The sequence below is a fragment of the Centruroides vittatus genome, unplaced genomic scaffold (genome assembly GCF_030686945.1).
Source record: "Centruroides vittatus isolate TY-2023 unplaced genomic scaffold, ASM3068694v2 contig_3079, whole genome shotgun sequence".
NCBI classification, from domain to species: domain Eukaryota; kingdom Metazoa; phylum Arthropoda; class Arachnida; order Scorpiones; family Buthidae; genus Centruroides; species Centruroides vittatus.
The window spans coordinates 13,271-22,792 of NW_027121981.1; the positions used below are offsets into that span (position 1 = coordinate 13,271).

Sequence of the window (9,522 nt, forward strand, 5' to 3'; positions counted from 1 at the left end):
GTTTAAAAATAACTATTCAGCTCCTAGTGACCCCACCCACCATGGGGTCCAACAAGGGGATGCCGTCACATGGGAGACTCCCATAGACCGTCACACCAGGGTTTCCCAAGAGCTATACCCTCACAATGCAGTCAAGAAGAGCACATCTTGCCTGACGTGTCCGCCCGGTCTGCATCGATCGGTTGACTCCAAGCCGAGGTCAAGAATGACTCACCGACCAGCCGATTGACTCAAACGGAGCCTGATTTGAGCCTCCCGTTTATCCGAAGCAGGGGCCAAAGCAGTGTGTTGGGGACGTTATGTTGCCCCTCAACTACCAGGATCCCCCTTTCCGGCATACGGGACACCACGCACGGCAAACACGTGGGTGGGCGTTCAGATCCCAGGGATGGTAAAAAGGAGTTTCTAAACCATCTCTGGGAGGTCCCCTCACCACGGACAGGAACCCACATCGAGGGGCTAAAACAATGGGAAACCAGACTTAATAACCCAAAAAAAACCTATGTAAAAATAAACAAGTAACTAAAACAAAATATTAAGTTTCCTTATATTAAAGGTCTATATGAAAAAATCAACACAGAAATAGAAAGAATAAACTACAAACTAGCACCATCATATCAAAAAATGGAGAACAAACTGTTAACCTCAAACCCGAAGAAAAACCAGCTAATACCGACAGAAGCCCAAGGTGTAGTATACAAAATTCCGTGTATCTGCACAAATGAAAAACATTACATAGGAGAAACAAAAAGAAAAGTAAAAAACTAGACTGAAAGAACATACAACAGACCTAAAATACAATAGAATAAATTCTGCATTTTACAAACATTGTACTCTAAACAGCTGTAATATAGACAAAGAGAACATAGAAATACTGCATAAAGAAAAATCAACATACAAGAGGAAGTTTAAAGAAACCATAGAAATCATAAAAAGTAAAGACAGTATAAACAAAAACTGGCTCAATATATTATAAATTTAAAAAATTTTCTGAAAAAAGCAATCTTTCAAAAAATAATTTTTGCAGAATAGATTTTGGTAAAAAATCAGACCACAAGGTGGCAAATGCCATACGTGGCAGCACATAACGATACCAGCGCACACGTTAAGAAAGGGGTGGAAGGAAAAAAGGGGCGGAAACAGCTCAAAAATTGTTTACAGTTGTAATATATTTTTAGTTTTTACAGTTGTAATGTATTTTTACAGTCATAATTTTTTAAATTATAATGTTTACTGGTTTATCCACAAAAGGATTAAGACAGTTTTTACAAGATTTTAAATTATACAAAGTGTAACCAAAAGGTACACTTATCTATCGTTTGTGTATTCATTTTTTGTGTAAGTTCTCTCTACTGTAATAGATAAAAAAATATATACTGCATTATAGTTGACTGAAGAGGGGCAAAGCCTGAAACGTGTATAAAACAACGTACCATATCGACTAAACTAAATAAAGATAATATTTGATGGAAAAACTTGCCAAGTGTCTTTGGAACACAACACAACACTAGTGTTTACTGAGCCTGAATTATAGAACAAGACACGGTTTCATCAAACAAATCAACATCTTATAACAGTTTTATACTTGTACAGGCAACATGTTAACCCTTTCCATGATGGTATACACCCTTAGGCATATATCACATGACTTGCCATTAATTGGTGATGCGAGACTTAGGCGTAATTAATCAAAAAATTTGATTAATTCGCGTTATATTTGAGTTTTCCGGCAATCTTAGCTTTGATTTGCTCTTCTGTAGGTTGATTCACTTTGTTTAAGCCAGGCATGTCAAACACGCGGCCCGCCAACACATGGGTTGCAGCCCGCCGAGACTTTTTAAAATATTTTAAATATCAAGCATTGACGCTTGAAGTTGGAAAGTTTGAACTTTTTTGAACTGTACGATTCCCGCCGTTTTTGTGTTTGTTTGTTCCATATTTCGTCCAACCAATTCAAATTGGTCGACGCTACGAAAGACTGTTGGATAACGGCCGTGGCTTTGAATCTACAAAGGATGATTGGCCAGCAAACATCGTACGAGAGCGGACGTCGTGGAAGACTGCTACGCACTGATTGGTCCATCAGCGATTGCTACAATCAGTATAAAAGGAAAGGTTTTGGCGCAAAAGTCAAGTTTTTGCTGGAACTTCAAGGCGGATGTTTGTGTGCTCTACCGTAAGGTGTTTCGTCTACTATTGCCATGACGAGTGATGGGAGGAGTGTTCCAAGTAACCGTATCCGAAGTATACGTCGCCAGGTGTCTTTTCGACGGATCTGTTCAGGAATAGTGACTTTTGGAACTTTGACTGTTTGTGTGAATCTACTTTGTAAATGTCATAATTTTTGTGATTTGTAAATCTCATAAACCTTGTAAGTTCGTGTAACATCAAATAGTTGTCATAAACGTTTCATTTAATTTGAAAAGAGGTATTTCAAATTTGACTAACTTCAAGAACAATGAGTAAGAAAAGGTCAATTGAAGAGGAACATCGTAATTTTCAAGAAAAATGGGAATTGCAATATTTTTGTGTCCAAAACAAGAATAAAATATGCTTGATACGTAAAAACTATTTCAGTTCCTAAGGAATATAATCTTAAAAGGCACTATGACAGAAATCATAAAAGAAACTATGACCAATACGTTGCAAAACTTCGTGAAGACAAATTGTCGGAATTGAAATCACTCCTTCAAAAACAACAAAGTGTATTCACTAAATCTGTTGAAGACAATACAGCTGCTGTAAAAATTAGTTATATATTACCATATTTAATTGCGAGCAGATCGAAACCATTTACCGAAGGGGAATTTATAAGTGAATGCTTAATACTTCCGCCACTTTAATTATGTCCAGCACAAAAAGAATTTAAAAGTAAGTTTTTTTTTAAAACTCTTTTCGCCCTTTGGGCACTAAGAGGGCCTCTATTAGAAGGCCCATTATGGGTTCGGCCAAGCCCACTATGGGGCGACCGGGTGGTAAGGGACGGGGCCCGACATATCCGAACGGACCACCCCCCGAAAAATTCCTGGGATTATTCGACCCGTTCGGATTTGATCCCGGGTCCCCCAGAGCGGTAGGCTGCCACCTTGACCGCTCGGCCATCCATTTCTTTTTTTAGCCAAGACGCTAATAATTTTTATTTTCATCAATTAAAAAACCTGAATGTGACAAAGTACCAGTAATTCAACCTGGCAACAATGTTTACAAAACAACATTTGAAGATGTCTCTGCATTTGTTCTGAAATCCTTTTTTTTTGTACCTACATTTACATAAAAGTTCATTTTTGTCAGTTAGAAGCAAAATGTGTCATTTTCGGAACAATCCTCAGATTCTTGAATAAATCTGGAAAATCCGAGGACTAATAATGATGATATCGTTAGTGATCTTTTTTCCTAAGATAGGTTCTTTTAGTTTCTACTAATTATCATAAATTCTTATATAAGAATTAATTTAAAACTTTAAAAAAATCTCATAGTCACAACAGAATTGTCTTCCTTCTGTATGGCTTCTTTCATTTCTTTCATGCGTTTGTAAATTTTGTTTCGTGGTAAAATGCTTGTTGCAGATATAACAACTAAAAAGTCTTTCACCTGTATGGCTTCTTTGATGGGTTTGTAAATTTTGTTTTGTGGTAAATCTCTTATTACAGTATTCATTTGAACATTTCTTTGTCGTCTTCTAATTCCTGTGTCCAGTTTACATTGTTCTTAATAGTTTTCACCAATTTACAATCTTCGCATTTCCAAGTTTTTTTGTTTGACTTACTAAACTTATGAAAGTCAGCTGCCTGGATTCCGAAACAGTAGAAATGAGCAAATTTTGAACAATTAAAACAAATTAACAAATCACATTCCGAAACTGTATACTTGCAAAAAGAACAAACACTCAAACGATGATTCGCCATGACTCCGCGCCATCTCGCGGAGTCGCTCGGCCATCCGGCCATCTTAAAGTGTAAGTTTAAGTCAAAATACTGTAGCTAGCAGAGTTGATGAAATAGCCGATAATTTGAGAAATCAGCACAATTCAACAATATCAACATTTCAAGCCTACTCTATTGCAATTGATGAAAGTACAGATATTCAAAATATCGCTCAGCTGGCCGTTTTTTATTCGCGGATGCGATGTTAATTTAAAAATAAGTGAAGAACTTTTGAAAATCATTCCTATGCATAATACAACCACTGGAGCTGATATTTTTGATGCACTTATGGAAGTTTTGAAGAAGTATAAGTTACCATTGGAAAAGTTGGTTTGTCTCGCAACTGATGGTGCACCTACCACAACCAGTATTACTAAAGGAGTTGTTGCAAGATTAAAAGAAACATGCAAATAGCATGGTAATAATAATTTTGAACATTTTCATTGTATTGTTCACCGGCAAGTACTGTGCTCCAAACTTTTAAATATTGGACATGTTTTAATAATAGTCACCAAAATTGTAAATTATATTAGAGCACGTGGACTTAATAATCGTCAATTTGCTTCATTTCTGGAAGATATTGAATGTGAATACACCGATCTACCATATTATACGGAAGTTCGTTGGCTTTTGAGTCATAAAGTGTTAAAACGATTCTTCTCATTGCTGGACATAATCATAATTTTCTTGGAAACAAAAATTATGAATGCGCTGAATTAAAAGATGGACAATAGGTAAAAGACCTGGCTTTCTCGGTTGATATTACGAGTCACCTTAATCAACTTAATCCTAAGCTTCGAGGCAAAAATCATGTTGTTACAACGCTATTTGATAATATTAATGCTTTCAAACAAAAATTATCACTTTGGCAAAAACAAATAGAAAAAGAAAACTTGTCTCACTTTGAAAGCTGTCAATATCTATTGCTTAAATCACCTAAATTAAAATTTACAGAATATGCTCACCAAATTAAATTGTTAGAAACGGAATTCGATCGAAGATTTTCTGATTTTAAAAGCTGTAAATTACAATTTCGTCTTTTTACTTCGCCTCTATCTATCGATATTGAAACAGTTCATGAAAACTTACACATGGAATTAATTGAAATCCAATGTGATAATTTGCTGAAGCAAAAATACATGGATGTTCGAATTCCAGATTTTCATACATTTTTTTATACAGATTTTTATACATAGTGTCAAATATTCACTATTTTAAACAGAAATAAATGATGATAAACTTTAACGTGTTGCTTTACCATAACAATCGACTCCTCTCCCTGCTAAGTAATTAGAGACATAGTGTAAATAATGGCAATAACTTCTCCCCCCTCTAGCTAAAGAGCTGTGGTTTGTTCTGTTTGAGGTTGGTTGGTTGGTTCGAGTTTTTTGGTACAAGAGCCATATAGGCTATGCTGCATTATGACAAATGGTGAAATTAAACGAAAAATAAATGTGTGTGTTACAGTAAAAACCCGTTTTAACTAGTTGAAACTAGTTTTTACTGGATGTCATTGTTATAACCCGTTTTGTCTAGTTAAAACTAGAATTTACTGCTGTACATGTTTTGATTTTAAATAAAACTAAAATCAAACATTAACTTTTTAACTTTTAACATTAGTTAAAACTAATTTTAGCTACATAAATGTTTGGGGGAAATAAATAAAGTGATAATTGAGATTAGGTTGGTTAGTTGGTTTGAGTTTTTTGGCACAAGAGCCATACAGGCTATGCTGCGCCATGACAAATAGTAAAATTAAACAAAGCTAAATATATATATGGCAAGATTCTAGGTCCGAATGACGCGGGGGGAGGGGGGCAAACTGTCGACCCCCCTGGGGGAGCAAAAAAGTCAAAGGAACCATACCTGTATATGTGCGCGTTCGCGAGATATGGCCCTCGAAAGTTGGGCCGACGTCACGCGGGTTCGCGGGCAAAAAAGCCGGGTCACGTGACCCAATATTTTTTTTTTCGATTTTTCCGCCTCTCAGTGTTTAAAAAAAGCGTGCCTCCCCCCTTTCCTAGTCCCCCCGCGCGCCTCCCCCCTCCTGTCCGAGCCGCCGCCGCCGTCTCCCCTTCGCACGCGGCCCGCGGGCCAAGTCTCCCGCCCGCAGTCGTCCGGAGTCGCCATCTATTGCCTGTAAATACAAGTATCTATTATTATTACACCTCTTACCTGAGCGGGGATTCGAACCCCCGTCCTGGCAGGCGCCGGTCCACTCCCGTACGCACCCGCCCGTCAAGTCGCTCTGCCAGAACCTATTCGGAACTCATATTTCAGGCATGCGAGGCCGAGGAACGCACTGCGCATGACTGACCGTCCACGCGGGCCCCACCTCCGCCAGAGATGCAGCGCGCCCGACCACGCGGCCCCACCTCGGCCGCGAAGTTGAAGCGGGCCCCTCGCGCGGCCAATGGCGAGCCGGCCGCGGGTCACGTGACCGCGGCACGGCCTACCGAAGTGTTATAAGCCCGTACGCCGCCTTCGGGCCATTGTTCCTAGTTTCACAACTGCGTTCAGGTATGTAGAGTATGTTTACAAATTTTTCAGTACAGTAGAGCGCCGTTAACCCGCGGCAATTGGGGTCCAAACTGCCGAAAGCCTTCGAAACGCAATTTTTAGTTGTACTTCCGAAAATTTTCACTTTTAAATTTTACCCCATTTTTGAGGGTCTCGAAAGTTCTTACATAGGCATTTTGGGGGGCCCGGATCTCGCGAAGGCTCGCCCGTACAGTACACCCATAATTCAATATTTCCGCCGCGGCGTACGTGGTCCGCGGCCGAAAGATTTTATGATAATGCATAAATTACAAGAAATGAAGTGATTTACGTTATTCTCGATATTCGTTATTCTAGTTCTTATTCTCGATCTTCGCCATTCTACTTTGAATTTCATTGTAAGTTATTTTCTTCGTTATTGATAAATATAAGACTCATCTTCTATGAATGCCTGTTTGAAGTTGTAAGCCAGCATTTAAATATTTAATCTGCGATAGTGCAAAATTGGGATCCAAGCTCTTTCCGCGGCTTAACGGCGCTCTACTGTATAACACTGATTGTCAAATACTGCAAAGCAGTATTTGACAATCAGTGTTTAACAGTGTTTGGAGTATTTGTAATTGACTTGTATTTGTAGAATGCCATTTAACTGTGACGGATCAGCGTCTCCCGTTGTGGATCCCGACGACATATTTGACAACTTGACCTCGTACGAATTTCGTACCTACCTCCCCACCGAAGAGGCCGCTCAGAAATTTTGCCATCTTGTGGGGCTCGTGCCACATCCGGACCTCACCGGTTCCATACCGCCGTGTCCTCGTTGCGGAGGTAAGCATCGCTTGATTCTCGCATATACAGGAGCAGCCGATATTCGCAGCGCTGCGTTTCGGTACGTTTCGAAGCAATTTCAATGTGTTTCTCGTAATTTTGCAGGACCCATGCTGAAGGAACCGGCTCCATCTGAGAGGTTCGGATTCGTCTACCGCTGCGAAAAACTGAAACAAAAAAAGACAGTTAAACGACGGACAGGCGGCACCGTCAGGAGGGCCGTGTGCACCGGTAGCCTGTCATGCACCCACAACACGTTCTTCGAACGGGCGAAACTGTCAGCACTAGAAGTATGATATTACAATCGATTGTCGCTTTCTGTAATTTGATCGTGCCGATTACGATGACGTATGTATAACAGATGTGTTTTCTTTGTATTTTACAGGTGCTGACATTGGTCTATTCGTGGGTGATGCAGCTGCCGGTCACCATCGCGGCGGAGCAATGCCGCGTGGCCCTCGCGACAGCGGTAGATTGGTACAACTTCTGCCGGGAAGTTGCGGAAGTTTTCGTCTCCCATGCTCAAAACATCAAGCTTGGCGGTGAAGGCTTGCACGTCGAGGTGACCGTCGACCCACGTTGCTGACGTTGCCGAAATGGCTGTCTATATTAATGTTATTTTTTCTATCTTTTCAGATCGATGAGACCTTCACCCGGAGGCGAAAATACAACCGCGGCCGCGTAGGTGTAGGCACCCAAATTACAATCTTTGGTGCCTACTGTCGGGAAACGCGAGAGCTGATGTACTGGCATGTAAGTAGTAGCGAAACATTACTTCCTTTTATTGTTCAGTTATCGTGGAAGGCACACTGTCCGGCACACATTGGCGCATTTCAGACGTGTTATATTTTCTCGTATTCTTTCAGGTGGACAACAAAAGCAGACGTGTTCTGTGGAGCCACATGCTCAGATACATCGCTCCAAATTCCATCATCGTTTCCGACAGCGCGGCCCAATATCGCGGTTGTGCGGCTTTTTTGGGCTTCTCTGGACATAAGATCGTCAACCACAGCCAGCGGGGCCCCGGGAGGTAAGAAGCACGAAATTGTGCTATGTGCTAATTGAAAGAAATGAACGGGCGTTATGGAGAAGCGACATTTATCTGTTTTTTTTTTGTAGATTCGTGGACACTGATGACCCGGAGGCCCACACTCAGAACATCGAGTGCAGAAATCGCTGGCTGAAGAAGTCCATAAAGTCGCTCCGCACGGACAGGAGCCTGCAAAGCTACACCTGCACGTACGTGTACAGGACGCGGTTCCTGTCCCAGTGGCCAACAACATCGGCCAAATTCCGGCAGTTTCTACGGGACATCGTGGCCGTCTACCCGGGCCCCGGTCGCCAGGGTCTTCAACTCCAGACGATCGGTGTGCCCGTGGATCAACATCTGCCGCCAGACGTGCCCTATTTCGATGTTCCCGTGCACGAGGGCGACGAAGAGGAACGGCAGGGGGATGACGACCGCCCAGTGAGTAGTGCAGCCTGTGTATAGTGCGCGCGACCAAAGGATACTTCTTTGCGGATGTGAAATCTGGATTATGTGCTTTTTCAGACAACATCGGGCGCCACTACCACCACCTTCGTCATCGACCCCCAGGACCTAGCCGAGGCGGGGACCAGCGGCCTCACCCCGTCCTCACCTACAGAACATCAGGAACAGGCTAGGCGTCGCCAGGTAGCGAGAGGAGGACGTCGCGGGAGAAGCAAGAGGAGACGCTGTTAAAAGTGAGTGCAGAATCTGTTTTTTTGCCCTTTTCTATCGGTAGTTAGAATGTGTTAGAGATAGCGAAATAGAAGCAGCGCGATCGGGTTTAGATCGAAGCTGAATAGAAGCGCGATCGGGTTTAGATCGAAGCTGAATAGAAGCGCGATCGGGTTTAGATCGAAGCGGAACAGAAGACATCTGATGTTCGAAAAGCATTGCTCTTTGCAGCTTTGAGTGTTAACGCAAGGAAAACTTTTTATGCCGAGAATTTCGTTAAAGGGTTGCCCGATGTTGTTTGGCTGGAATGGGTGCGTCATCTGAACATCCATTCCAGCTGAACAATATCGGGCAAGCCTTTTAACCAAGAAGAAGAATGCCCAGCGAACAGTGAAGCTTGTGTGTGTGTGTGCATATATATAGTGCTCGTTACCGAAGGATACTTGTATGCGAAACCTGGATTATATGCGAATGTTCGGACACCATCTTCGTCGTCGTCCAACAGTGAAGCTTGTGTGTGTGTGTGCATATATATAGTGCTCGTTACCGAAGGATACTTGTATGCGAAAC

At 41.7% G+C, this 9,522-nt stretch overlaps 1 protein-coding gene across 1 annotated transcript; it reads left to right on the forward strand.

Moving 5' to 3' along the window:
• The first annotated feature begins 2,015 nt into the window (after positions 1-2,015).
• On the forward strand, positions 2,016-8,973 carry LOC136973066 (uncharacterized). The gene is made up of 8 exons (XM_067267753.1): positions 2,016-2,176; positions 7,060-7,250; positions 7,356-7,540; positions 7,636-7,812; positions 7,887-8,003; positions 8,117-8,280; positions 8,370-8,718; positions 8,803-8,973. Exons 1-8 carry the CDS (start codon positions 2,016-2,018, stop codon positions 8,971-8,973), a joined length of 1,515 nt encoding a protein of 504 aa, XP_067123854.1.
• The last annotated feature ends 549 nt before the right edge of the window (positions 8,974-9,522 follow it).